The sequence below is a fragment of the Anopheles moucheti genome, chromosome 3, assembly GCF_943734755.1.
Source record: "Anopheles moucheti chromosome 3, idAnoMoucSN_F20_07, whole genome shotgun sequence".
Lineage (NCBI taxonomy): Eukaryota > Metazoa > Arthropoda > Insecta > Diptera > Culicidae > Anopheles > Anopheles moucheti.
Window position 1 is genome coordinate 6,239,580 of NC_069141.1, and position 27,647 is coordinate 6,267,226.

Genomic DNA, 27,647 nt, shown 5'->3' on the forward strand with positions numbered 1-27,647 from the left:
ACCTCATGTTTAACTTAATCCTTCATCCTTAAACTACATGTAGTTAGCACTTTAAACTGCTTTAAAAACATCCCACCTTCCCCAAATATAACCAACGCGTCATTCCAACAATCGATAACTCGACGAAAGCACCTCTAATGCCGGCGCAACTCCCGAATGATTGATGGCGATTATACCGACTGTCACACGGTTTCCAAATTCCATCGCCATCGAACAAAGCACAGCTTGTTCAAAAGCTAGAATCCCATCTACCCCTACGCACCATCTATCGTAGCACCATCCGTCTGCATCTGGCGCACGTGCACGTGGTGTGCCGAAAGGATATCCGTTTTGATCTCGCACTATGTCACTTGGACGAAACATCATCAATCCTACCAAACGATGCACCACAACTGGAATGTGTAGAGCGTTCCAGCAAAACCGGCCAAGTTGTGCAACAGTGCGTCAGTTAGCGTTTAAAACCATTCTGCCGATGCCTCTAACACGCACCGAGCTGAACGTACTGTTCCGGATGCACGTACCAGCAAACGTATCAGCGATGATAAATTATGTTGAGCCACTTGCACAGCGCTCCCTCCAAAAGCCTTCATTTGCCACACCTATTCTCGCACCTCAGATGGCAGAGGACAGTATTATTGGTACTAAACCGAAACCCAACCACCAGGACGCGAGAATTCCAACGTTCCGCACTTTTTTTACGATCCGTAGGCCTGAGCCTGTACGGTATGCAAATTATTTCCATCCTAAAAACCTGAACCTACTGCAGGACTCCGAAACCACTGTACCGAAGTCGAAAAATGTGTGCTCGAACCAACTCTTACCAGCCCTTGAGTTAGGCGGCTTCCGGTAAATTTCAGCCTCACCTCCAAGGCATTGTGTATGCGTGTGCCGCAGAACACGGGAAGGGCGAAAAAGCGAAACAATTTCAGGATCAGGAATTTCGCTCTCACACACCATTCATTTACCGCCCATTCCACTCATTCGATGCAACACGGAAAAGGCGGCAGGGCTCCCGGAAGCGGAACAGGGAATAATCTGGCTCACCTCGGAAGAATCGTTTTGGAAAGCTCACCATATCTTTGCACCTTCCACGGTGTTGAGGCGGAAAACTCGGCTCTACGCCTGGCCGGGAGCAGTGGAAGCGGCAAGGCAAGGATAATGAAATTCCAATTTAGCGCTTTATTCACCACACTCTCATTAAATCGCACCAGGTGAAGGTGTGACGCGCGTTTAAAATCCTTTTTCCAACTCATTTCTTTTGTTGTTCTGGATGCTTCACGCCGGCCCCCTGGTAAAACGGTGGAGCAGTTTGTGATTTTATTTCAAACACAAAAACCAAACGAATCACAACTTCTGGGGTTCGTTGGGGTTCGTTTCGTGGTATACATTTTAGCTTCCAGCCGAAGGCACCAGAAACGACCAGGAAGTGACGACCTAAATGACCCACCACGGTGCCCCAGGTGTTCCGTACCGGAAGCAAACCTCGTAACCTTGTAGGCGCGCTGAAAGTGTTCCACCATTTTGTTTCGTATTTTTTTTTTGGGCTAAACCACACAGTCACTACGAAGACCCGGGAGGTACATTAAGAGGTAAGAGCAAACATTAACCTCCTGCAAAACCTCTAACAGCAATGTTGTTGCGTTCGAAAGAAAGCCACCGTTGAAGGAAATGAACCTTCAAACCAACCTACCCGAGCAGGAAACGATAACCGATCCGAGCGTTGGTGCCGTAAAGATTCACTTTAATTAATCCAACGTATACAGCATGATACGTCCTATGCCACGTGTGTGGCATGTACTCTACCCCAGCCTGGCACAAAGCTGCAAACGGTGTGAAAACTAATCGGAACGATCACACCGTACCAACGTTCGTATCGAATGTGAATTCCGTTGACCAAAGCTCGACTTTTGTCCGGATTCTTAGCCTGCTTCGTACGTGATCCACTTTCACGACAATAACCACACGCACGCAGGATTAAAGGATGTGCCAAACGGCGTAGGCTCATTTCCGACACGTATCGTCGCTTTTTTGGAGAATCGAGCAGGAGCCTCACTTACGGGTCGGATACGCGCCAGGAATTATGTTAATGGGATAATCCAGCAGACAGTATCGCTGTAGAAGCGGTATTTTCCATTTGTTTGCCAACATCGGTTGGGGAGTGAAATCTTTGTTGCGTACGGAAAAATTAAATCTCTTGCTTACTCGGCGTAAATTTTCGGAACTATCGCTTGATTGATACGGAGCAATGATGTTGCATGTGTGGTGATGTTGATTTGAATGTGATGGAAATGAGCGATATATTCATATGGCCAAAAATACAACGTTTAAAGCTATTATATTTGAAGAACCACAAGACCCAAGAAGCTATCAATATTCGTGTGGTTCAATAAATCAAAAAATAGAATAGGGTACAATTTTAGAAACTGGAGACTTTTCATAACATGAAGAATTTTTGAATTCTCAAAGTTCCTCGCAAATAACGATCGTCTGCATCTAATACATATGATAACTTATTTCCAATTCACATGGAAATAGGGCTTATGGCTTGGAAATAAAGATCTCCGGAAACATCCTTTAGGCCTGAGTGAGAAGGGAACCGGTTACAATTAGGATGTGAATAATAAAGACTGAGCCTAAAAATTCCACACTATTGAAAATCTTAAATCTCCAGTATACAATTTTAAGGATTCTTGAGCTATTACCCAACATAAATAACGCCCTTCATGCATTTCTGCATTTTACGATAGACACTATCCTATAAATGCATGAAAATGTAAAAACAATGTAATCGTACTAAAAGTATCATGCCATCTAGTTAGATTCGTAAAATACTACACTTGTTTGCATTCCAACAGACATCTTTTTTCCTTCGCCAGTCAAATTTGGAAGAACTTTGGAATACCATCGCTCAACAAAACTACCAGCACACGATTATCTTCCCCATTTTATTGGTCCAATTTCGGGAATAGTCGTGTTTACATTACGCTGTAAAGAGCTTTTAAAATGGTGCTTTGTTTTTATTACACCCGACGATTGTACGAAGGCAAGCAAAGCACATTTCACTTTCCCGATGTTATTCCATTTCCCGAATGGTGAGAGCGAGAGGGAAATTCCATAAACGTTTTTACATTAAAACAATAAAAAAAACAGCAGAAACTTTTTCACAACAATTCAGAGAATGAGCGTGCATGGGTGTGTTTGGATTTTGCTACACGAATAAATAGTTACATTAGCCACTCGTTTGTCGGCGTTTGGGGCTTTTTCCAGCGATTGGGTTAGTGTAAATGGTTGTAACCTTTACCCTACCCGAAAGCTCCACCCAAACTTCATGGAAACGATAAAAGTTAGGCGCACACAAAAAAAAAAATAAACGCATGTGTCCCTGGAGTGAAGATGAAACGGTTTGCGAAACATGAAGCCAACAAACCAGATCCGTACGAAATGATTCCGGATCAATTTGTATCCATTTTGGATGAGTTCAACTTATCAAACCCATTTTATCGGCCCGCATTCGCTTAACGAGAGGCCAGTGAAAGTTCAAAGATGTGTGCACGGGGCCGACGGCGCACGCACGCTGGCGTTAAATCGCAAATCGTCTCTAATTTATATCAGGTGCCAGCGTGCAGCTTACCGGAAACGATAGTAATAAAATTATCTACTAGCAGGTACAGCCCCTTCTAGGAAAGCCTTAATTCATATACAACCCGGAATCATGATTACGATGATGATATCTACCATGATCCGAGTGGGGCGTTGGGATTTCAACAGGGTAAAGGTAACGATCGTCTCCGATGTCTCCCCGGCTCGTAGCGGTTCTAAAGAAGGTCGTATTAAAATTAATTTTCAACGTAACGAGCCAGTAAATGTATTGAACGTTGTCGCAAACCTGAAGGCGCCCCAATAGCGCACCCGACTCAAATATCCTCCCCTGGAGGGTGTGTGTGTGTGTGTGTGTGTATGTGAGGATGAGACTTATCGAGCCCATTTCCCTCTCCCACACACACACACAAATCGGTCTGAAAACGACCGGACTAAACTTCGCTCCGCGGCCTGGACGTGCCGAGGCGGAGACCTATAAAAAGTGTATTTATTTTATCATTACTCCTGCCAGCATCGTTCAGCCCTGTTTAGCGAACATCGGGGTTGTTATTGGTGGGATTTTGGGCCAACGTGCTGAAATGTGATCCGATCAATAATGCTTTTCGTATGGCGTTAGCGTCCGGGGATTAGTGGACCCATCGTTTCGTGTTATATTTTTTTATTATTTTGTGACGACAGGACTACGGACGCGTTCCTCCGCAAGGACGCAAATGGACGTCCTTACCCATCCATCGTTACGCAACGGCGGTCCACAGTATCGCCCAATTTTCTTCTCTTCCTTTTTATTTCCTGTGTCTCGCCTTTTAGCAAACTCGCTCGCTCGTACGCTGTATTGTCGACTTGAGACGCCTGCCTGGGAAGGTTGGTTCCCTTTCGCCGACCATTCTTCATACAGATCGCTTTATCAAACTGACACGATTGAATTGGAATACATTTGCCACGTATCGATCGGGACGCTTTATAGCGTCCGGGTACGATGGGTCATTCATCCATTCGGCACTCGTTTGTGTCATGAGGTGGAATGCGCATTCCACAGTACAGTGTCTTCCAAGTCCACCATCGTGGCACTGGTACGGATACGGCCTATTTCCTTTGACCCATTCGTACCAGACTCCCCAGTGAAGTCGAAAAGTGAAGTACAAAAAAAAAAGAACTGCGACAAGTCTTGCGGTTCTTGCTGCTTTTTAACCATCCTTTCAATCTACAATTTTCTTCTTCATATATCCAACCTTCTATCGGCGCTTTCCCTTCTGTTTCTTTGCAGGGAAATCACAGCAGAGGAAATCGATCCCGAAGTTCAACTTCGGGCACGTGCACGTTTTCAGTCGAATCCCCTCGTTTTTTTTCAGTATCATTTACATGCCTGTGGCTAGCCTTGGGCGCTGAACTGGATTTTAGGTCCAGCTGTCTGCATCATCCCGCGCCAGACAGTTTGATCGTGCGAAGCTGGAAACTGGAAGGAATTACATAACACCTCGGCACCCGACCCCCCCTTCCACGGCATGTCCATAAACCTTCTGGCTATCCAATTACGATAGCAGATCTAAGATTAAATTAGGCTCGATGCTATCTTCCCGACGTTAGACATCCGACGATTGCTCTCTGTGATGCTCGCTACAGCTTCTTATGCTTTGCACCCATTGCCTTGACTTTTCACGCACAAAAACACACATCATTAACCTAGTTTGCGCTCGTGAACGATTCCATTCTTTTGTAAGCTTTTCTTGAGGCGTTTTTATGCCCAGTTTTTTTTCAAAAGCTCACGAAACAAAACGAGTAACAGCACACATCACCATCATCATCGTTGTTGACGATACTTGGTCATATGTAGCGGCGGCATAATGTTGGACATCGAATCAACACTGTCCCTCGGCTCTACCAACACATGCTAGCGCTCGAATTCCAGTCCAGTGAAAAACGATATCCAATTACCGAGTGGGAAGCAAACCATATCCATCATAATTAATCTTGCCAAGTTGGGTTACCGGTGTGGATTGGACTTCTTTTTTTCTCTTTGATGCCGGCAGGACATGATTGCAATGCACCGTGTCAGCACAACGGTTGGCATCAAACAACAATCATTCGTTTCAACGGCAAATGGATCCACGGATGATGTGGCCTTCCATTGCCTTTTCACACCCGTGCCGATTAATGTGTGTCTGCCATGTGGCCATGGGTTTTCTCGCCTTCTTCCTTGTACGTGACAGCTATGGGAAAAGCGAAAACATGAGCCTGCTCTTGAGTGGAAAACAATACGTCCCACGGATCTGCACTAGCTTTTAGTTGGATTAGATTTCTGTTTGCGAGGGAGTGCGTGGTTTGTGCTTTCGTACGGCTGTTAGTACGGCGATAAACGGACGCTAATGGTTAAACAAATTGGGCGTAGTAGTTGTTATTGCCCCGCCAAAGGACGTTGGAAAATAACGTTGTACAATTTTCCTCAATCTATGTCGATTTAAAATATAAATAAATATTTATTGATATGATACTATCATGAGACTCCTTTAGAGTAGAATTATGTTACACGAATCTATGTTCAGCATCATTAATGTAACGAGGTCATGCTCGCCAATATTGAATTCCCATTTCAAATATCCGATGCTAGGCAAAGATGAATGGACAATTCTCAAGGCCTTTGAATGTCACCTACAATATTTGCCAGAGCGACGATGTTCGTCTATGTCCTCTTCAAACTCGGGACTAGAAGATGTTCAGGAGATAAAAATTCAGGAACTTTAACTTCAATAAGACTAACCAGATCCTGTCGTGCGCTGATTTACTTAGCTACTCTCTAATGTAACAGAAATCCTCCAATCGAAAAGGCGCTTAGCGTACAATTAAAGTGAATCGTCATCCTCCAGAATCATCTTCCAGAATGGACAGAATACACTATTCAAAAATCTTCCAAAGGAACCAGATAAATAACAACAGTTTTTAATAGTTGGTTAGATTCTTGTGTTGGTTCCGTTAGCCACCAAGAAATAAAATTCATATTTCCCTGATATATGAAAAAAATATAAATTATAACGAATTATTTTTTAATTCTACAAAAATAAAACCATTAAAAATTTAAACAGATTCTGATAAACGTAATACAGCTTAGGCAAAGCGATGCCTATTCATAAAAATGTATGAATAATTATAGTACCCAAGAAAATGACGCATGTAAATTGAAACATCACTGAAATACAAGTACCTTTCGATTCCTCTAAAGCTCTGCCACGTTATAGGTGCCCTGAAGTCAATTTTTGAATATTGCAAACCATATATCATGCGTATTATTTTTCTCCATAAAGTTCCATCCATTCCACTGGCATTGTTATTCTAAGCATCATTGGAAATTTTATTCTTTTCACCTTCACTACATCAAATATTTCAATTATTACTGCGAATATTCTAATGCGCATTGTTACCGATGTAAATTATATTTGCTGCTCGAAAAATTCAACATGTGCATTACTCACAAACGATACACATGTATTCCAAGAATTTCTAACGATAACACAATCTCTGATCAAATTTCCTCGAACTGCCAAAATAAACACCACTACCCCACTTCCATAAAGGAAAACCCACGGCAAAACCCGCGAGGAATGGAAAACAGTTGCGAAATTGTCGACATACCTTACTGCTCGCTTCAACAGAAGAATTGGCCGGATTGGGCTCCGATCTGGGAAGATCTCGTGTGTTCGATGTTTCTCGCCTGTATGTTGCCAGTTACCGATTCTTCTCGTACGTATCGCAATCGAGCCAAAGCGGCATTCACATCAACGGAGTGATTTCGTAAAATTTTACCACTTCTTACGAACGAACGCGGCACCGCTAAGCGTAGGATAAGCCTTTCATTTGTACACTCCCCGAACGGGCGGTACGCACAATTTACGCACTCACTCAAGCATATATGTACACACACACACACACATACATACACGTAAACACACACAAACACACCACAAGCACACACGCAAAACGGAGCAATGGTTAAGTGAGGACCCTTTTTCCCTAGAACCCTAGCGAAGGAAATTAATTATTTCGATGAAATTTCAGCCTCCACCCGACAGGCGCGATCAAACGTTAATTGACGAAAAGCGCAAAGCGTTTGCGAGCTGTAATCCGTTAAAACGAAAACCTGTTTGGCGGAAGCGCCACCAAAAACTGATACAACTAGCTAAAGGAACTAGCGATGTATTTACACTGCACATAAACACCGCCCCGTTTCCCTTTTCGAACCTACACACAACCACTTTACTTTGCGTGCGGAATTTTAAAAGCCGTCGCACAAATCACACACGCTTCACCAATTCCGATGGATCACGCGTACGCACCACATATACACAGGCACACACGTACATAATACACACAGAGCACAAATCACTCCCGCGTGTAGTCGTCGCGCTTAAGCACGTAAATTTTGTAATAAGCCGTCTGTGTAATTGAATTCAAACTTTTGCCTGGCACGCTTGTGCGAAAATTAAGGTTATCCGTTTGCAAGCGGCGCGCCGAAAGACGTTTAGTTCTCTGTTCTTTGTCGCGCTTTGGTTGGCGTTGGAATGAGGTTTGAAGGATGCTTCCCAGGCGACGGATGTGGGCCACCTAAAGGCAGTAGGTTCGATCAGCAACATTTAAAATGTTGCCTCCTTCGGTATCGCGCTTTACTCGATTTGGAACTTTCGCTCGAGACGGGAAATTGTCTTGTTTGGCAAACTCAATTATTCCTTAATCACTTCTTTATGTACAGGCACACACAGGCAGGCATGTTTTATGCTGCAGGACAACTGCACTGCTGCAACGGTTTCCGTTTGGGATCCTTTCACTTTCACATCGATCACGCTCGCTGACTCACTGGCCCACTGGCACACTTCGATCGAGTGTCCTTACCCACGCTAAATGCAGCGCCAATTAGCAGCACGAATCACACATACCAACGCACACACATACAGGCGCACGTACCGTATGCCGCACACGCGCGCGCAAACACCTCACCTTAGCCGGACTTGAGCGCGTGAACCAAACTGGGGCACAGTGTGTGTGTTGTGTGCTTCACACGCGTATCCTGCTGCACGACTGACTGGCAAGGACGAATCTTGCTCCACCACAAGGCTCCATGATGCTGCGAAACCGAACGGCTTTCGGACGCCCGTTCGCACCCGTTTCGTGCCTTCCCCACCCGGCAGGGATGCTGTACGAAGGGGCGAAAAGCTTCGCCCCAATCGGTTCGGTACGGAAAAGCTTGCCGGGAAGCTTTTCGAGCAGTTTTGTCTGCTCGAACCGGGCGCACGAAGGAAAATCAGCTGTCGTTGCCCGTAGCAACCGCGTTGCTACTGTGATGGAGACGCACGAAGCATCAAACCCCCGGAGAAACGGGGGTCGGGCACAGCAGCAGTTGCCGTGGCGTTATTCGCTTACGAGCTGGTTAATAATATACTTATGCTGCTGGTGTAGGATTTACGATCGACCCGAACCCATCAGAGCATCATTTGTTCCGCTACCTTCACACATACGATCACACACACCCACACATCCCTTTCCTGGGACAAAAAAAATGAAAAACCATACATGGTGGTGGGTTGTAAAGTTTTTGGAAAGTCAAAATAAAACCTAACCTCAACACGCAGCCGGGGTTGCATACGCCCGGGGGTGTTTTATACCCGGTTTGGCTCTGATTATTACAAACCTTGAAACCGATTGGGTAGCGGAACAGGGCACATTGCCTACATTGCAAAGAGGGAAGACCAAACACACCCGACGTGTACGGAGCGTACCCACAAGCGTGACGGTGTTATTTTTATGAAATTATACTAAAAGCTACAGCCGCATCCCGGTGGGCTGTATGTAACCTCCTGTCCCACCCACTGTGCGAAAACTTCACTTACAACATACGCACACACACACACACACACACACACACACACACACACACACACACACACACCCGCAGAGGGGCACCACAACACGAGGCCTACATGGAAATTTTCTTCATTTTGAGTTTCACTTTCACCTTCGGTGAACGGACGCACTGCCACTTCCTGCAGCCGACAGCGTGTGTCCTGCGCTTCCGGAGCATCATGCAGATGTTTTTCTTTAATTTTCTCGCTCATGTTTTTCTTTCCGGCCGTAGTTTCTTGCAACTTTGAGTATGTCGGCCTGTGCTGCGTAGGTGGAAAATCAGCGTATTGTTTGCCAACCGGTGTGTTTTGTGTGCTCCCGGAAGGAGATCGATTCGATATTCTTACATCACTGCGTGTCTATTGAAGAGTAAATTCTGCCTCATAGAACCATATAGTAATGATGGGTTCGACAGTGACGATGTTATAGATGCAGTTCAATAAATATTTCTTGAGGGCTCTTCGACTCTTCGCGTTCGCACCTGTGTCGTTCGGTTTACTTTAGCAAAATATTAAATTGCAACTAGAGAAGAGTACGGAAAAAAAAATTATGTTGATTTTAATACCAGATAAAAATCTTTTTTTTTGTTTTCCTCTTTAGCTACTTCAGAGTGATACAATATGATTTCAGAACATTGGAATGAAATAGTCGTGAAAGAGTAATCAGATTAGAACATTCATATCACCAGTTCCATCAAAACAGTAATTCACATCTATTCACAATAAAAGTTTCTGTTGAAATGTGCCACTTGTCTCTGTTCACTTGAACGTACTTAAAATTTCCACTTTAAATGTATCCATCGAATAGGTCTCCTTATGTATCATCGATCACACATTATTCAATGACTATTGACAGGAGTGTGTTTTGGAAAGCAATCATTCAAGTCATTGAATACAAATAATACTAATTTTAAGTGTTTTAACTCGCTGTGTATAAAATATTAATGGTTCTATGATAACTCTATGATAAGCAGTCGGAGTGCTTGCTTTTCCGGAGCTACTTTTCTTGCAGCTGATTGCCGGATTCGAAAAAACTTTGAACAGACTTGGGTATCTATAAATAAGAGTTTGCTGTCCTTTTTGACAGCTTTCAATTTATTGCAATGAGCGTGAATTTCCCGCACACCTAGTTTTTTGTACAACGATTGAATCAAAGTAACGATTTAGAAATGGTTGAAATTGAATTTAATTGTATTTATTCATTTAACAAACGTCAGAGTTATAAATAAAATGTTTAATTTTTCTAACCGCACATAATTCCGAGCTACTGCAAACCCTGTAATCATTTCCCCAGTTTGAAATATTTCACTTGGCCCGTTTGAATTGCAGAAACGATTACGGCTACCCGTTTTGTTACGCTGTTTAAATTCCAGTATTTGCTGCCTTTTCAGTGCGATTTTTAATGCTGTCATTACAGCATTTTTCGGACCTGATTTTTTTGTGCGGCACGTCAATTCTATTGTTAAACTTGTGAACTGATTTCCATTCTAATCTTCGTCGGATTTACAGTTTCATGCAAATTGTGAAATGAGTATAACATGCAACGACCCATTAGTACTCGTTGCAGAACCAAACCACCAACCGAGGCAACGCGGACATACGACAACCCAACATACGACAAGAAATTTAGAACTGTTTTATTCTTTAAGGAGCTTCTCCATATTCAGACACCTAGCATTTTTCGGTTATAGAATAGCATTCTCGCAGTTAAATTTCATCAGAATTAGAGTTTTGAAATTCCATACCGATTACCACATGATGCAACAATTGGACACGTGTCGTAGGAAAATTACCGCAACTTATGTCACTTAAAAAAAACTTTTACCACTAAAGCGGTCTTAATCTAAACATGATACTTTGTAGTTCACTAATGACCATCTGTTAAGGGTGTGTTATCAGTTTAAGTATCTATCTGCTTGACAACTTTGTTAATGCTCGCGAGATTAGCGCATTCTTCTATTCTTCTTCTCCAGCCTGAAATATTTCACGAGAAACGTTTGAATTGTTGAAAAGTTTACGCCTAATCATTTTTTGTTGCGCTATTTCAATTCCCAACAGTTCTTGTTGCCATTTCAGCACGATTGTGATGCTGTGATTACAACGTTATTATTATGCAGGCTAATGTTTTTTCTTGTGTATATCCCAAACCAAAATGAACAGCTATAATTTTTATTGTTAAACTTGTAAACAGATTTCCACCACGAGCTTTGTCTGTTGAAGGTAATTTCAAGCGAGTCGAAGAACGAGTATATAATGCTATGACACGCAACCATTTGGTGCGGAACTGTTTGCTTAGTGAAACTACTCATAAGATTAAAATGACCAAACCATTGTTGTTAATCTGTGCTGTTCTCGTTGGTGTGTTGCTTCTTTCTAATAGTCCATCAGTACAAAGTCATCTACAAAATTGCACCAACGTTAACGCAACTACGGTAATTGAATGTGCTTCATGTGTTTTTGCGTTCAGGTTAGGAAACTTCTGATCAATAATGTAATAATTTCACCGGCATAGGTTTATTGCACAGTGAGCAACACTAGCGGATATTCGCACAGACACCGAAACCGAGCAGTTTCCACCATAGTGAAGGTTTTATCCACAGCGCTAGAGAATTCCCAAAATGCTAATGGAATCTAAAGAGTTATCAATCGGCACACACTCAATACGATGAAATCTAATGCTAAACTTCAGCGAGTCTCTCCATCTTCAACCACATACCAGCTTTCGGTGATAGAATAGCATTCTTAAGGTCAAATTTCATCGGAATTGGAGTTTTAGAGCAGCAAGAAAATCGAAATCCCGTGAGAAGATGTACCAATCCAATGCGAGTCTGCATCAACCCAAATCGTAGTCCCACACAAATTCTTGGACCCTCACCAAACGGGGTCCAGGCGTACGGGTGTCGTTTAGCTTCCTGTTCCGCAGTAAACCGATCCGGATCGAATCGTTCCGGATCGGGGAAATGTTCTGGATCGTGATGAAAGCCAAGCACGGGAATCATGACGGATGTTCCAGCTTCTAAGATGGAGTTTGTTCCTGGTACTAGATAATCCTTAGCCGTTATACGAAAATGCACCGATATTGGAGGATACTTCCGAAGACATTCTGTAATATATTAGCAACAAACAGTGTAAAGCTCTGCAATAAAGAGTTTCTATTGTGTTTCTAACCTTTCAATACTCGATCCAAATATTCCATCTCCATTGCAGCTTCGTACGTCAGTTCTCCACCATGTCGCTCAAGGACCTCCTTCACACATTTTCGGGTTCTTTCTTGTATCTCTTGATTCAGCGCCAGCTCGTACAGCGTAAATGCCATCAATGATGAAGACGTTTCGAATCCGGCCAAAAAGAACACAAAAGCTTGTGCAGCAATTTCATTAAACGTCAACGTACCGTCGTCCGATTTCGTTTCCTTATCACTGCGCATCCGGATAAGAATGTCCATAAAATCGTTGCGCTGCACATTGTTCTCCACCCGGTACTTGATCGTGTCCCTCACAACGTTCCTGAAGAAGTCCGACACTTCAGGAACGATTACCTTTATGCCCACCATTTTAGCCACACTAGGAAAAGCATTCATGAGCAACAGCTGTAACTTTCCACGAGGGCGTGTAAAGATCTTTCTTCCCATCACACGGAACTCTGCGTCCGGATCACGCATACTGTTACACTCGATACCGAACGCACACACCCCGATCACATCCGTCGTATAGCGAGCCAATACATCCTTTAGCTCCAGTTCCTCATGCCCTTGGATAGTGTCCTCCATAAAGTCCTTAAATTGCTTCCCAGCAGCCACGATCGCTGGAAACATCATCTTCATCTTGCCGGACGTGAACGTCGGGGAGATCTTGTTGCGTAAATGTTTCCACTTCTGACCCTCCAGATTGAACAGATGCGCGGACAGTGGATCATGCTTCTCGTTGTAGTACGTACCCCGATCGTGAAAGTACTGGAAATCCTTCACAAACACACACTTCAACAGCTCCAGATCGGTGATTAACGCAACTGGCTTGGTGAACATGTATATTCCACCAAACGGATGTCTTCCTTTCAGCTCATTATACAGCTGACGAAACTTTTCTCCCAAGTGGTAAATTTTGTTCACCTCTCGCACATCACCGAATAGCAGTTCCGGCTTTAGCTGTGGTACATTACGCTCCTTCCAGTATAGAAATTTGCGAACGAGTATCAGATACACTATTATGCACAGCATCCCGAAAGTAATTGCGACATCCAAGATTTCCATCTTGATCAGCCTAAGATGCAACAATTTAACACGTTTCACTGGAGTATTATCGTAACATCTATCACTATCAAACACACATTCTCTTCTGAGGAGGGTTTAATCTAACCGTGGCACTTTGTAGTTCGCTTAGGAACATCTTTTGAGGGTGTCGTTATCAGCTGGAATAGCTATCTGCTTACAGATAAATCAAACAGTGCACTACAATATGTTTCACGTCGCAATAAAGGAGGCATGGAAATTGTTAATCGTCTTGTTTACTATTTATTTATGCAGATCGGTCCTTATGGCAACTTTTATTTAAACATATTGTCTTCAACGTCTTTTGGTAGTAGAAAATTCCTTACTGTTGCTAAATATTTAACCATCACGTTATCTGCTCATGTACTTAGCTTTTCCACCTTCAACCACAACCCACCTTGGGGCGACAAAATGAAACTCTTGATATCTAACTTCATCGGCACCATAGTCTTGGAGCTTGGTGTAAATCGGAATCCAGTAAGCAAGTAGGCCAAACCGATCCGTGCCTGCATCATGCCGAACCGTAGTCCCACACAAATTCTCGGACCTTCGCCAAACGGTGTCCAGGCGTATGGATGACGATTCGCTTCCTGTTCTGGAGTAAACCGATCCGGATCGAATCGTTCCGGATCGGGGAAATGTTCCGGATCACGGTGTATTGCGTACACGGGCACCATAACGGATGTGCCTGCGTCGAGTACTGTTTTAGTACCGGGCACTTGATACTCCTTGGATGTTACTCGGAAATGTACTGGAACTGGTGGATACTTTCGAAGGCTCTCTGAATGATATCAAAACTATTGGTTAAAAAGTCGCACTAGAAATGTTTTCACGTGTGTATTAATGTCTTATTGTTACCTTTCAGAATCTGGTCTAAGTAGTGCATCTCCATGACAGCGTCATACGTCAGTTCTCCGTTATGACGCTCCAGTACCTCCTTCACAGAACGTCTTCCTTTTTCTTGCACCTCCTGATTCAACGCCAGCTCGTACAGCGTAAACGTTAACAAGGTGGAAGATGTCTCGAATCCGGCCAAAAAGAACACAAAAGCTTGGGCAGCAATTTCATTGTATGTCAACGTACCGTCGTCCGACTTTGTCTCCTTATCACTGCGCATCCGGATAAGAATGTCCATAAAATCGTTGCGCTGCACATTGTTCTCCACCCGGTACTTGATCGTATCCCGCACAGCCTTCATGAAGAAGTCCGACACATCCGGATCCAGGGTACGCAATCCAATCAGCTTGGCAAGTCGTGGCAGCGAGTTGATCACCAAACTCTTTACTCTACCCCGCGGACGGGCAAAGATTTTCCTTCCCATCACACGGAACTCTGCGTCCGGATCACGCATACTGTTACACTCGATACCGAACGCACACATACCGATCACATCCGTCGTGAAGCGAGCCATTACGTCCTTAAGTTCAAAGTCAACCTGCTCCTTAAAGGTATCCTCCATAAAGTCCTTAAATTGCTTTCCAGCCGCAATGATCGTAGAGAACATCATCTTCATCTTGCCCGACGTGAATGTTGGTGAGAGCTTGTTTCGTAGGTTTTTCCATTTCTGGCCCTCAATGTTGAACAGATGAGCCGTTAGTGGGTCATGCTTCTCGTTGTAGTACGTACCCCGATCGTGAAAGTACTGGAAATCCTTCACAAACACACACTTCAACAGCTCCAGGTCAGTGATCAGGGCTACTGGCTTGAAGAACAGATAGACTCCCACCAACGGGTGTCTTCCCTTCAGCTCGTTGTAAATCTCCCGAAACTTGTCCGCTAGATGAATCGTTCGGCTAACTTCACGAACATTACCATATACTAATTCTGGCTTTGATTGAGGAACATTACGATTGGTCCAGTACTGGAATTGCTTGTCGATCAATAAATACACCCCGAAACACAGCATCACTACCGAGATCAAAATGTCCAACGGCTCCATGATGGCCGACTTTGGTTTTAGCGCTTCGTAGCGTTGAACTTACACTCTGCTACAATAACCGGAAATCTAATTATCGTTCCCCTTTTCCTTTTTTATTGCATCGCCACAACTAACGTACACAACCGAATGATCATCCGGGCCCGATGACAGCTATCTCTCGACTGCTAGACACTCATCCAATTGTTGGTCACTTTATAGCGCATCTCTTGATAGTAATGCGCTATACTCGCGCTCCACCGTGATCAGCATGATTTGTTATCGCGTGCGTGGTGATGCTCAACCGGTTTTATTTGCGCGAGACTTACGCTAGAGTAAACAGAGTAAATGCGGAGAGTATGGTTCTGTATTTGAGTGCCACCATTCACCATGACAATGCAATTCGCAGAAAACAACAGCGATCTAGAGCAACGCGATAGTTAGCATGAGATAAAATAGCTGGAAGATGGTACAGCTTCAGTAAAATAGAAATATAAACCATAAAAATAAATGTTTTCTTATTGTTTAAGTGTTATGATCTATTATGTTTGGTGTTGTTACAGAGAAATTTGACACCAGCTTCATCCCACAATTTGTTAGCCCAAGGCATATATTTGATTAAAATTTTCCCTAGAGCAAAAGGACGGTACCGGAGTTTCCACTTTAAAACGACGGGTATGAGTCACGCTACAGTGCAGCATGTGACCTTAAGCAGATAAGCCCTTCAGGCAGACGGTTACCCCTTGCCAAACAGTACCGATTGTACTTTCCAAATTAAGAAACTATAAAATATTTTACGACCATTTTTATTACCATTATAATTAAAAGCTTTTATTGACCATTTTAATGAAAATGGGCGGTGAAAACATTGAAAATTATAAACAACAAGAGAACTGATGGACAAACCTTCATTTGCTACATCTATTGTAAACGTAGACTCGGTTACTTGCCTAAGTATTGTAGAAATATCACATCATGACCCTGGATAGTATCCGAATGAAATTTCTTATACTACCAAAACAATATTACAGCTTAAGTGCCATTTTATTAACGACTTGCCCATCCTACTAAAGAAATAAGAGGCGATAGTCTGGAATTGTATGACCGAGTATTAAAACGCACCTCAAATGAGATAGCATTCATGACATCGTATCTTAGCGCAAACATTTTACATTTATCAACATTTATCTCGAGCCAGTTTAAATGTGTCAACTGATTACAGTAAGATTGTTGTCACCTAATGGCCTATCAGATGTATGCCGTCTGAAATACCCTTAAGATTAAAACGGTTACAAGCAAGTCATCAAATGTCACTGTGATCGATTGTTGGTATTAGTTTAAAACCGTCATATATAGTTAGTAATCTCTTGCAACAGATTAAACGAAGCCTTATTTCTAAGCAGATCTTAAAACCTAAGCGACTAGAATGTCTTATATCTTATCCACCTTCAGCCACAGTCCTCCCTTCGGTGCCATAATGAAGCTCTCCTTAGAAAGCTCCATCGGTATGACAGTTTTCGAGCTCGCCGCGAACTGGAACCCATCCAGCAGGTACGCCAGCCCAATACGAGCCTGCATCATGCCGAAACGTAACCCCACACATATCCTCGGTCCTTCCCCGAATGGTGTCCAGGCGTATGGATGCCGTTTAGCTTCTTGTTCCGGGCTGAAACGCTCCGGATCGTACCGTTCTGGTTCGGGAAATACGGCCGGGTCGTGATGAATGGCGTGCACGGGAACCATGACAGCTGTACCGGCTTCCAGTACTGTCTTAGTACCGGGCACCTGATAGTCTTTGGATGCAACGCGGAAGTGAACGGGAACCGGTGGGTATTTGCGAAGCGATTCTGGAAAGGAATGAAATAAATCAAGATGAGTCCTTTGAACCAAAATCAAGTTGGGACGTAGGAAAAATGATCAAAACCTACCATTGAGGATCTGATCAAGGTACTTCATATCGACGACAGCATCGTAGGACATTTCGCCGTTGTGTTTCTTCAGCACTTCCCTTACGCACTGACGACCCTTCTCCTGTATTTCAGGGCTCAGCGCCAACTCGTACAGCGTCCAAGTGAGCAACGTAGACGACGTTTCAAATCCGGCCAGGAAGAACACAAACGCTTGGGCAGCAATTTCGTTGAACGTCAGCGACTCATCGTCAGACTTCGATTCGTCCTTGTTCATCATCGTGATTAGCAGGTCCACGAAATCGTTGCGCTTCACCTTGTTCGTAACTCGGTAGTTGATCGTGTCCCGTACGGCGTTCATAAAGAAGTCCGACACATCCGTGTCGGTTTGCTTCATGCGCAGCATCTTCGCCAGGGACGGCATTCCATTCATTAGCATTGTCTTGAAGGTACCTGGAGAGATCTCGAAGATCTTCCTTCCCATCGCACGGAACTCCGCATCCGGGTTGCGCATACTGTTACACTCGATACCGAACGCACACATCCCGATCACATCCGTCGTGAAACGGGCCAGCAAATCTTTAAGCTCGAACACATTCTCCCGCTTCACTGTCTCCTCCATAAAGTCCTTAAACTGCTTGCCGGCTGTCACGATCGTTGGGAACATCATCTTCATCTTGCCGGACGTAAACGTCGGGGAGAGCTTGTTGCGCAGCGAGCGCCACTTTTGTCCCTCCAGATTGAACAGGTGCGCGGACAGTGGATCATCACGCTCGTTATAGAAAGTACCACGATCGTGGAAGTACTGGAAGTCCTTCACAAACACACACTTCAACAGCTCCAGATCGGTGATCAGTGCTACCGGTTTTATAAACTGGTAGATACCAGCAAACGGATGCTTTCCTTTATGTTCATCGTAGATTTTCTTCATCGGCACCGTAATGTGTACCTTCGTGCCGACTGTGCCGAAATTTCCCAACAGCAGCTCTGCCTCTGGACCCGGCACGCCACGATCCTTCCAGTAGGATCGCTTCCTTTCGAGGTAGTAGTACAACCCGGCCGCCAGGGCCGCCACCAGGAATGCAAAATCGAACAAGCTCAACATGGTCACTAGACTTCGACACGTTCGATTGATTAAAGTGTCCACCGTAAACTGATGACTGAGTCTTCCCGAACCGGTTCTCTTTATACACGAATTTAGACGCCGATACAGATTGTCTTGCGTATGAATTGGTATCTCTTGCACCCAAATCTTATCGCCCATTTCTGCGCGTTCGTTCCATTCCGTGAGTGTCAGGATGAGTTGACTATTTCTTACACCGTGGTTGCAGATAAATTTACGCGTGTGTACATTGTAAAGGAAGCATGCCCACCACGAGGCCCCACGAGGTGTATTCCACGGTTGTGATGATTGTTGTTTTCGATAGCAAAAAATAAACGACGATAAGCTTAAAAAGAGCTCGCAAGATAGAGGAGCGCAAAAGACGGGAGACGCGATGACATAAGCATAATCTTACAATGAATCGAAAAAAGTCGCATGTGGGTGAGTAAAGTGGTAGGGATGGTGGAATGTAATGGAATGTGCCAAACAATGCGTAAACAAAACAAACAAAATTTCGTGTTTAGGCGATAGATTTGGCTACGAATATATTGATGGCGAGGGCAGAAACCGGTTTGCGCAAAAATAAACGAATTATACGCACAACAGAGACCCATCCTTATTACACTTTTTAATACAAATACTTATGCTTACGGTAGCTAATACACGGATAGCCTTACGGTCAGATAATTCTTCTAAAACATGAACTAATAAAATAAATTAAATAAATTAGAAAATTTCCTATATCTCAGGCCTACGAAATACTGATTTGTTTGTTGGTAGATATGCTTCCATTAATTCTAATAAAATAAGAAAAGTCAATGACTGCTCAGCAAAAGGGGCTTTCCTATAAAAAGTTTCACTTATTTATGTAAAAAATACGTCAAAATTCGAAATGCGCACTATATAGAGTTAACGTCAGAAAAGGGGCGCGTCTTCTCTGATGTGGAACAATAGTCTATTACAACTAAAATTAAGGGCCTTATTGAGATCTGCTAATTACTAGATGAACTCTTAAAGGAAATTATTACATTGACTTACAAAATCATATACTCCCACCGATACTAGCACCACATAGAACTCCTGCCGAAAAATAGCCATGGTGTACTAGAATAAAATTATCAATTTCATTTATGAACAGCAACAATCTCAACTACACAACGGAATCATGCATCACAAAGGTTCACTTTGCGCCGGCGCGCTCATGCGTCGCAACACGAATGCGCGTGGATACCTGCCATGTGCGTTAATAGGTGTCTGTGGTGTGAATCAATGTTCCCACTTTCCACAACTGCCCGGCTAGCTCAGTCGGTAGAGCATGAGACTCTTAATCTCAGGGTCGTGGGTTCGAGCCCCACGTTGGGCGCTCTCAAATCTATATTTTGTTGCCTCTCTTCTTTCAACTATTACCGCTAAAATGCGTCTCAATGAGAGCTGTGTTTTAATCATCATTCAATTGCATTTCTACTATATCTGAATGATTTTTGTTTTAAATTCATTTCAACACTCCTATCTACTGCCTATAACACTGCTCTCAGCATCTCAGTGATAATATTTCGCTAGCTCACGATTATTCATCGCGACTATGCCGTTGTATTGTCCGAAAATGCAACAGTGTGTATTAACGCTGAACTCTACACGGAATGATTGCCTCCAACAAACATCATCCAACCCGTAGCAGATTAGATAGCTCTAGGAGGGGGAAACATCAGACGCCGCATCTGACAGGAAATCCGTTAAAAAAGACACCTTCGCAGATAATTGCACTGACACTGTACAAGCATTTAATTATACGCCTAATATAACCGAGTCATGCTTGCACCGCGAAAGTGTCGTAGAGCAGGTATTCAATCCACCAACCAGTAGCTCTCCAACAGTCAAGCGTGCATCATCACAAGATGTGGGTTCATTTGCTCGTGTTAGTGCTACTGGCGGCCATCTATTGGGTTCGGCAACGTTTTTCCTACTGGAAGCAGCGCAATGTTCCGTACATTCAACCATCGTTTCCGCAGGGAAACTTGGCCGGCGTAGGCAAGAAGAGCCACATGTCAGAAATTCTGCAAAATTGCTACAAACAGCTGAAAAGCTCCGGAAAACCCTACGGTGGAACTTACTTCTTCATCAATCCCGTGGCGCTTCTCATCGATCCGGATCTTATTAAGGCGGTTCTGGTGAAAGATTTCCCTTACTTTCACGATCGTAACCTTTATCACAACGATCGGGACGATCCACTGTCGCGCCATCTGGTCGCAATGGAGGGTACCAAATGGAGAAACCTGAGAGCGAAGCTCACACCCACCTTCACGTCGGGCAAAATGAAACTGATGTTCTCCACCGTAACGGCCGTTGCGGAAGAGTTCGACAAGTGCATGGCGGCGGAGATCAGACAAGGCTCCGTGGTGGAGATGAAGGATCTGCTGGCACGCTTCACCACGGACGTTATTGGTTCGGTTGCGTTCGGGCTGGAGTGTAACAGCCTGAAAGATCCCGATGCAAAGTTCCGTGTGATGGGTCGTAAAGTGTTCCAAGCGTCCCGGTATCGTGCGATGAAGGTCTTTCTAGCCGCACAATTCCCTCAGATTGCGCGAGCCTTTCACGTGACGCTAACACCTCCGGACATATCGGAATTTTTCATGGGCGTCGTCAAAGACACAATTGAGTTTAGAAGAAATAACAACGTGCAGCGTAACGATTTTATGACCCTGCTAATGAAGGTGATGAAGGAACAGGTGGAGAGTGGAGCAGTTGACGGTGATCAGAAAGATCATCTCACGATGGACGACATTGCGGCGCAGGCGTTTGTGTTTTTCCTCGCCGGGTTTGAAACGTCCTCCACGACGATGTCATTCTGTTTGTACGAGTTGGCTCTTCACCCGGAGCTGCAGGATAAGGCACGACAGAACATTACAGAGGTGCTGAAGAAATATGACACTATTAGCTACGAGGCAATACACGAGATGAAGTACATCGAGATGTGCATCAATGGTAAGTATCTAGAAAAGCAGCAAATTGGTGTCTATTTACGACTTTGGTTACGTGCATCGAATATCATTTCGTTTCAGAGTCTCTTCGAAAGTATCCACCGGCAACTACCCTTACCCGTAGAGTCGAGAAGGACTATCGAGTGTTCGGTACCGATCAAGTACTACAAAAGGGCATCATGGTTGCTATTCCGGTCTACGCACTTCATCACGATCCGGAACATTTCCCCAATCCGGACCGTTTCGATCCGGAACGATTTTCCGCGGAGCAGAGCGAAAAGCGGCATCCGTTCGCCTTTCTTCCCTTTGGCGAGGGACCACGCATATGTATCGGGCTTCGATTTGGCATGATGCAGGCCCGTATCGGGCTGGTATATCTTCTGAAGCACTTCCGTTTTACGCTCGCAAAGGACAGAATGAGCGTACCGTTGAAGATTTCACCCGCCAGCTCCATTCTGACCATCGACGGGGGACTTTGGTTAAATGTGGAGAAGCTGTAAATGGGTTGCAAAGCTGCGAGATGTAGTGAAACTTTTTTAAGGTCATTATTCATTGAAAAATAAAGATCTTTAGCGAAGAAACGAAAGGATAAACAATAGTGTTAAATTACTTTAAAATGTCTGCTCTTTAAATCGTATTTTTAGAAAAGGCAGGGTTTCTAACGTAGTTTCGTTTCGACAATTATTGTAGAAACTGTTGTACTCATATAATAGAGTTTATCAGATTTAAGAATCAATACTCCAAAAGATATGCAATCGATGTCAGTATTAATTGGGCTATAGAAATGTATGAAGAAAAGAAAATGCAAAAAAATAGAATTATTAATATACATAATGTTTGCAATGAGGTTGCACAAACCTGACATTTTGTTGCTTTCCTTTTCATTTGCGTGGAGTAGTGGAAACCACAGCAACGAACGGAGAGCTCGATGACGTAATTTCTTCCCCTATATTATTCCCCTTCCATTCAAGCTCACACCCTGAACAAATTGTTTACTAAATCAATGCGAATGTATATGTGCCACTGGTACATTACAGTGCTGTACAAAAAATGACAAGCTAGCGATTTTCAGCTACAACCCTTGTAAAGAACATTTCCTAGTCAAGCGGTAAAAAGATTTGTGTATAAACAACGTTCAACGACGAGAAAAAATTTGTGTATGGGCTTATCTGATTATTGCATTTCGTAAAATGTCATCATATAATGTAGCTAATAATCACCATGCAATCCTATATACAGCTTACCGTTTACATATAGATCAAATGACTGCAATGTACTAGGGGGAAATAAACCCTATAATGCCGTAAAATATAATCATTTTTGTTTAAAAATCAAAACAAAACTGTATTTGAGTTTCTTTGCAACAATATTCACATTGAAGACTATAAAATAATTTCCATTGACAAAATTAATACTGTGTTTCATCTGTTATCAAGAGGATGAAGTGTTTTGTTTGACTAGTTTAATCCACGACTGGTTTATTCAATACAAAATGTGAACGTTTAAAACATACCATATATCCATACCATACATCTTTTCCACAAAAATTATAAAATTTGCCGTTCTAAGATTTTACACGCAGAGCTGCAAGAAAATATCCGTTATAGTTTATTCACCTTCAACCACAAACCATCTTTCGGAGCTGGGATAAAAGAGTTGATAATGAATTTCATCGGGACGGAAGTTTTTTCGTACGGGGAAAAGCTAAAGCCCTGCAGCATATATGCCAATCCGATCCGTGCCTGCATCATGCCGAATCGTAACCCTATGCATACCCTCGGACCCTCGCCAAACGGTGTCCAAGCAAACGGGTGGCGTTTCGCTTCCTCTTCAGGGCTGAATCGCTCTGGGTTGAACTTTTCCGGCTCGGGAAATATATCCGGATCACGTTGGATGGCGAAGATGGGAATCATAATCATTGTACCGGCCTCTATGACGGAATCTGTTTTCGGTACGGGATAATCTTGAGCCGTCATTCGGAAATGCATCGGAACTGGCGGGTATTTGCGTAAAGACTCTGAAAATGAAATTTAACTCGTCAGTTGCCAGTAAACTTGAAAGATAAAAAACGTGGCTTTCATGCCTTTCAAGATTTGATCCAAGTATTTCATGTCCAGGATAGCCTCGTACGTCATCTCCCCGTTGTGTTTCTCCAGAACCTCCTTCACACACTGACGACCCTTTTCCTGGACGTCGGGATTCAGTGCCAGCTCGTACAATGTCCAGGTCAGCAGAGTAGAGGACGTTTCAAAGCCGGCGAAGAAGAATACAAACGCTTGTGCTGCCACTTCGTTGAATGTGAGCGATTCCTCTGGATTGTCCTTGTTCTGAAGCATGCGAATCATTAGGTCCATAAAGTCGTTGCGCACTATGCCGTTCTTCACTCGATAATCGATGGTATCTCGAACCACCTTCAGGAAGAAGGTCGACACTTCCTTATCAATAAGCCTGATGCCCAACAGCTTGCTAAGCTTCGGCGAAAACTGAACCAACAAATTGACGAAATGCGATGGAGGACGATCTACAAACAATTTTCCCATCGCTCGGAACTCTGCATTCGGATCACGCATACTGTTACACTCGATACCGAATGCACACGTCCCGATTACATCCGTCGTAAACCGGGCCATAATGTCCTTCATTTCCAGTTCACTGTTTTTCTCGACGTTTTTGTCCATAAAATCCTTCAACTGTTTTCCGGCTGCAACTACCGTAGGAAACATCGTTTTCATCTTTCCGGACGTGAATGTGGGCGTTAGCTTATTGCGAAGATTCTTCCATTTTTGACCCTCCAAATTGAACAGATGAGCTGTCAGCGGATCGTGTTTCTCATTGTAGTACAAGCCACGATCGTGGAAGTAATTGAAGTCCCTGACTAAGATTGATTTTATCAGCTCCAGATCCGTAGGTAACACAACTGGTGATATCAACATGTACACACCCATGAATGGATGTTTACCCTTGTACATGCTGTAATACTGTTCCACAGGTTCTGTAAAATGAACCTTTGTTCCGGCGTCTTTAAAACTGCCGAGGAAAAACGTCGGGCTTGGATGAGGTACATTGCGATCTTTCCAATAGGATTGCTTCCGTATTACGTAATACACTAGTCCACCCAACAACGCCAACAACGCAACAAGAGCTTCGATAGAGAGGAACCACATTTCAACCACCTTTCTTCACAACGTTCAATGCAAGACTAGTTGCGAATACGGAAAAAGACGCAGATTATTCCATTTGTGAACATCGCGATCTTTGTGTTGGTGTGTTCAGACGGTGGAGACGCGTTATTAGCCGTGTTTGTAGCGTGTTATTCCATCCGCCGAAGGCACGGAAAAGCGAGCATCAAACGCGTTAATACATTGATAAGATTAATTGAATCGATGATACTTCCACCACTGCACGTATACATTCAAATGTGTCTGGTTCTAACGCAGATTTTACGTTCAAAGGAGTACTCTCGAGAGGGCAAGTTTGTTTGATCTGTTTCCTACACTTATCCCCTTCTCCTCAACAGAAACTGTTGCAATGTTTGTGTTATCTTTCAAAAAGAAAAAATCAAAATGTTTTATTGGGAGTCAGTGTGCCACAGAATGCTGTACTGTACTCACCATCGAAAACGATAACTGAACCAGAGAATATCAAGTCACCGCTAGGTCTATATAACATTGCACTGACATCACTAATAGAGATGTCAAGCAATTGAACACTCTCGACGGAAACCAGTCACACCTTAAAAGGCAACGAGTATAAAGTGGAGCTTAACTATACAACAGCTATATCTCATCAACATTACACAACTACTTCGTTAAACAATCAACTTCCAAGTCAATGTTATTAGGGTATATTCTCATCAACTACGGGTCAAATTATAACGAATGGGCCAATGCAATATGTGTTTCATAGTACAGATCTCTATTTTAATGTTTTACTTTGTTCGATGTATTGATAGTTTTGGTAATCAACGTTAATTCGCGTTTATTACCTAACCTTACTGACTCACAAATTATTGCGAAATTACATGACTAACTTCAGCTACAACTTATTTACCTTCAACCACAAACCATCCTGGGGAGATAGGAAAATGTTGTTCGTAATGAACTTCTTGGGAATGGAAGTTTTTTCGTACGGGGAAAAGCTAAAGCCCTGCAACAGATATGCCAATCCGATCCGTGCCTGCGTCATGCCGAATCGTAGCCCTATGCATACCCTCGGACCCTCGCCAAACGGTGTCCAAGCGAACGGGTGGCGTTTCGCTTCCTCTTCAGGGCTGAATCGCTCTGGGTCGAACTTTTCCGGTTCGGGAAATATATCCGGATCACGTTGGATGGCGAAGATGGGAATCATAATCATTGTACCGGCCTCGATGACGGAATCCGTGTTCGGTACGGGATAATCTTGAGCCGTCATTCGGAAGTGCATCGGAAGTGGAGGGTACTTGCGCAAGGTTTCTGGAATGTTATTAAACAAATCAGTTGAAATTATGATTTTCAGATGTTTTAATCGCGTTTATACCCTTCAGAATTTGGTCTACATATTTCATGTCCAGGATAGCCTCGTACGTCATCTCCCCGTTGTGTTTCTCCAGAACCTCCTTCACACACTGACGACCCTTTTCCTGGACGTCGGGGTTCAGTGCCAGCTCGTACAATGTCCAGGTCAGCAGAGTAGAGGACGTTTCAAAGCCGGCGAAGAAGAACACAAACGCTTGTGCTGCCACTTCGTTGAATGTGAGCGATTCCTCTGGATTGTCCTTGTTTTGAAGCATGCGAATCATGAGGTCCATAAAGTCGTTGCGCACTATGCCGTTCTTCACTCGATAATCGATGGTATCTCGAACCACCTTCAGGAAGAAGGTCGACACTTCCTTATCAATAAGCCTGATGCCCAACATTCGACTGAGCTTCGGGGAAACCTGAATCATAAAGTTAACAAACTGCGATGGAGGACGATCTACAAACAATTTTCCCATCGCTCGGAACTCTGCGTCAGGATCACGCATACTGTTACACTCGATACCGAACGCACACGTTCCGATTACATCCGTCGTAAACCGGGCCATAATGTCCTTCATTTCCAGTTCACTGTTTTTCTCGACGTTTTTGTCCATAAAATCCTTCAACTGTTTTCCGGCTGCAGCTACCGTAGGAAACATCGTTTTCATCTTACCGGACGTGAACGTGGGCGTTAGCTTGTTGCGAAGATTCTTCCATTTTTGACCCTCCAAGTTGGACAAATGAGCTGTCAGCGGATCGTGTTTCTCGTTGTAGTAGGTGCCCCGATCGTGAAAGTACTGGAAGTCTCTTACTAAGATTGATTTCACCAATTCCAAATCAGTTACAAGGACAACTGGTGATACTAGCATGTACATGCCCACAAACGGATGTTGTCCCTTGTACGTGTTGTAATATTTAACTAGATATTCCGAGAAGTGTACCTTGGAGAACGCATCTTTAAAACTGCCGATAAAAAACGTAGGAGTTGGATGAGGTACATTGCGATCTTTCCAATAGGTTTGTTTACGTATGACGTAGTATACTAGTGTTCCTAGAAGCGTCAAAAGGGCAAAAAGAGTTGCCACACAGAAGAACCACATCCCGGCTACCTTAATTGACACCGCTCGGCGCAAGACTAACGAACGATGGCGGCAAGAGTTACCAGATATTTTATAGATTAACATCTCCAAATTTGTATTGGTGTACTCCATTTACACGATATCAAAGCGATGTTGATTAAGTACAGGTTCGTTTTACACCGAATATGGTAAAAGAGAGGCATCGGATGCGTTAGTACGGCGATAAGATATGTTAGTACACTGCCGTACCAAAAAAGGTGCTAAGGTAAAGAAGCGACTGAAGCGACACAATAACCATTTTCCCGGGGAAGGGGTGGATTAAATATAGATTTTTGGAATGTATAACGTCTGGAATATATGTCATTTGATCTAAAAAATGTCGGTTAATCGGCGAAACACTGGGTTCAGATTTTCTAAT

At 43.6% G+C, this 27,647-nt stretch overlaps 6 protein-coding genes and 1 non-coding gene across 7 annotated transcripts; 2 read left to right on the top strand and 5 right to left on the bottom strand.

Moving 5' to 3' along the window:
• Positions 1–11,993: 11,993 nt before the first annotated feature.
• Positions 11,994–13,734, bottom strand: LOC128305203 (probable cytochrome P450 6a23). Its single transcript, XM_053042543.1, has 2 exons — positions 12,654–13,734; positions 11,994–12,588 (listed from the first exon to the last, which is right to left on the bottom strand). The coding sequence occupies exons 1-2, from the start codon at positions 13,732–13,734 to the stop codon at positions 12,164–12,166; spliced, it is 1,506 nt and encodes a 501-aa protein (XP_052898503.1). The 3' UTR covers positions 11,994–12,163.
• A 369-nt stretch (positions 13,735–14,103) lies between these two features.
• LOC128305204 (probable cytochrome P450 6a14) lies at positions 14,104–15,756 on the bottom strand. Its single transcript, XM_053042544.1, has 2 exons — positions 14,611–15,756; positions 14,104–14,533 (listed from the first exon to the last, which is right to left on the bottom strand). The coding sequence occupies exons 1-2, from the start codon at positions 15,689–15,691 to the stop codon at positions 14,112–14,114; spliced, it is 1,503 nt and encodes a 500-aa protein (XP_052898504.1). The 5' UTR covers positions 15,692–15,756; the 3' UTR covers positions 14,104–14,111.
• Positions 15,757–17,098: 1,342 nt separating this feature from the next.
• LOC128305205 (probable cytochrome P450 6a14) lies at positions 17,099–18,714 on the bottom strand. Its single transcript, XM_053042545.1, has 2 exons — positions 17,596–18,714; positions 17,099–17,514 (listed from the first exon to the last, which is right to left on the bottom strand). The coding sequence occupies exons 1-2, from the start codon at positions 18,677–18,679 to the stop codon at positions 17,099–17,101; spliced, it is 1,500 nt and encodes a 499-aa protein (XP_052898505.1). The 5' UTR covers positions 18,680–18,714.
• Positions 18,715–19,966: 1,252 nt separating this feature from the next.
• Trnak-cuu (transfer RNA lysine (anticodon CUU)) lies at positions 19,967–20,039 on the top strand. Its single transcript has one exon. It is a non-coding gene; the product is annotated as a tRNA-Lys (tRNA).
• Positions 20,040–20,571: 532 nt separating this feature from the next.
• On the top strand, positions 20,572–22,154 carry LOC128305202 (probable cytochrome P450 6a14). Its single transcript, XM_053042541.1, has 2 exons — positions 20,572–21,658; positions 21,736–22,154. Exons 1-2 carry the CDS (start codon positions 20,572–20,574, stop codon positions 22,152–22,154), a joined length of 1,506 nt encoding a protein of 501 aa, XP_052898501.1.
• Positions 22,155–23,111: 957 nt separating this feature from the next.
• Positions 23,112–24,834, bottom strand: LOC128305039 (probable cytochrome P450 6a23). The gene is made up of 2 exons (XM_053042318.1): positions 23,738–24,834; positions 23,112–23,671 (listed from the first exon to the last, which is right to left on the bottom strand). Exons 1-2 carry the CDS (start codon positions 24,816–24,818, stop codon positions 23,256–23,258), a joined length of 1,497 nt encoding a protein of 498 aa, XP_052898278.1. The 5' UTR covers positions 24,819–24,834; the 3' UTR covers positions 23,112–23,255.
• An 855-nt stretch (positions 24,835–25,689) lies between these two features.
• LOC128305292 (probable cytochrome P450 6a23) lies at positions 25,690–27,613 on the bottom strand. Its single transcript, XM_053042666.1, has 2 exons — positions 26,170–27,613; positions 25,690–26,105 (listed from the first exon to the last, which is right to left on the bottom strand). The coding sequence occupies exons 1-2, from the start codon at positions 27,359–27,361 to the stop codon at positions 25,690–25,692; spliced, it is 1,608 nt and encodes a 535-aa protein (XP_052898626.1). The 5' UTR covers positions 27,362–27,613.
• Positions 27,614–27,647: the final 34 nt, after the last annotated feature.